The 316-nt window shown below is 67.7% G+C and overlaps 1 protein-coding gene across 1 annotated transcript in view; it reads left to right on the forward strand.

Annotated features, from left to right (window-relative positions):
- Positions 1–316, forward strand: part of CSF3R (colony stimulating factor 3 receptor (granulocyte)) — a gene marked incomplete at both ends in the record, with an annotated part of 4,242 nt that overhangs the window by 2,984 nt on the left and 942 nt on the right. The window contains 1 exon segment of the mRNA XM_010132461.1: positions 21–125. Within this exon segment, the coding sequence (XP_010130763.1) occupies positions 21–125 (105 nt within the window).

Here is a 316-nt window from a genome sequence, read left to right on the forward strand (position 1 = left end):
TCCAGTCCATCCCCTTCCAGACCGACTGCGTCAGCGTGGCTTGGCAGGTGGCCCGCAGCAATGCACACATGGAGCTGCAGTGCGAGCTGCGCTACCGGGTGCCCGAGGACCCTGACTGGGCACTGGTGAGTGCCGCTGGGGCGAGCAGCAGGAGCTGGGACCCTCCGCTCTGCTTCGAGCTCTGCCGGGAGTCCTGCAAGGGGAGCAGCAGGGCACTGCGTGGGAGGGGGATGGCAAGGCTCCAGCCAGCCCCAGCCATGGCAAAGGCCAGAACAGACCTCGCTCCGGCTGCCACACGCTCACAGGCAACATGGGC

Source organism: Buceros rhinoceros, unplaced genomic scaffold (assembly GCF_000710305.1).
Source record: "Buceros rhinoceros silvestris isolate BGI_N320 unplaced genomic scaffold, ASM71030v1 scaffold15723, whole genome shotgun sequence".
NCBI lineage: Eukaryota > Metazoa > Chordata > Aves > Bucerotiformes > Bucerotidae > Buceros > Buceros rhinoceros.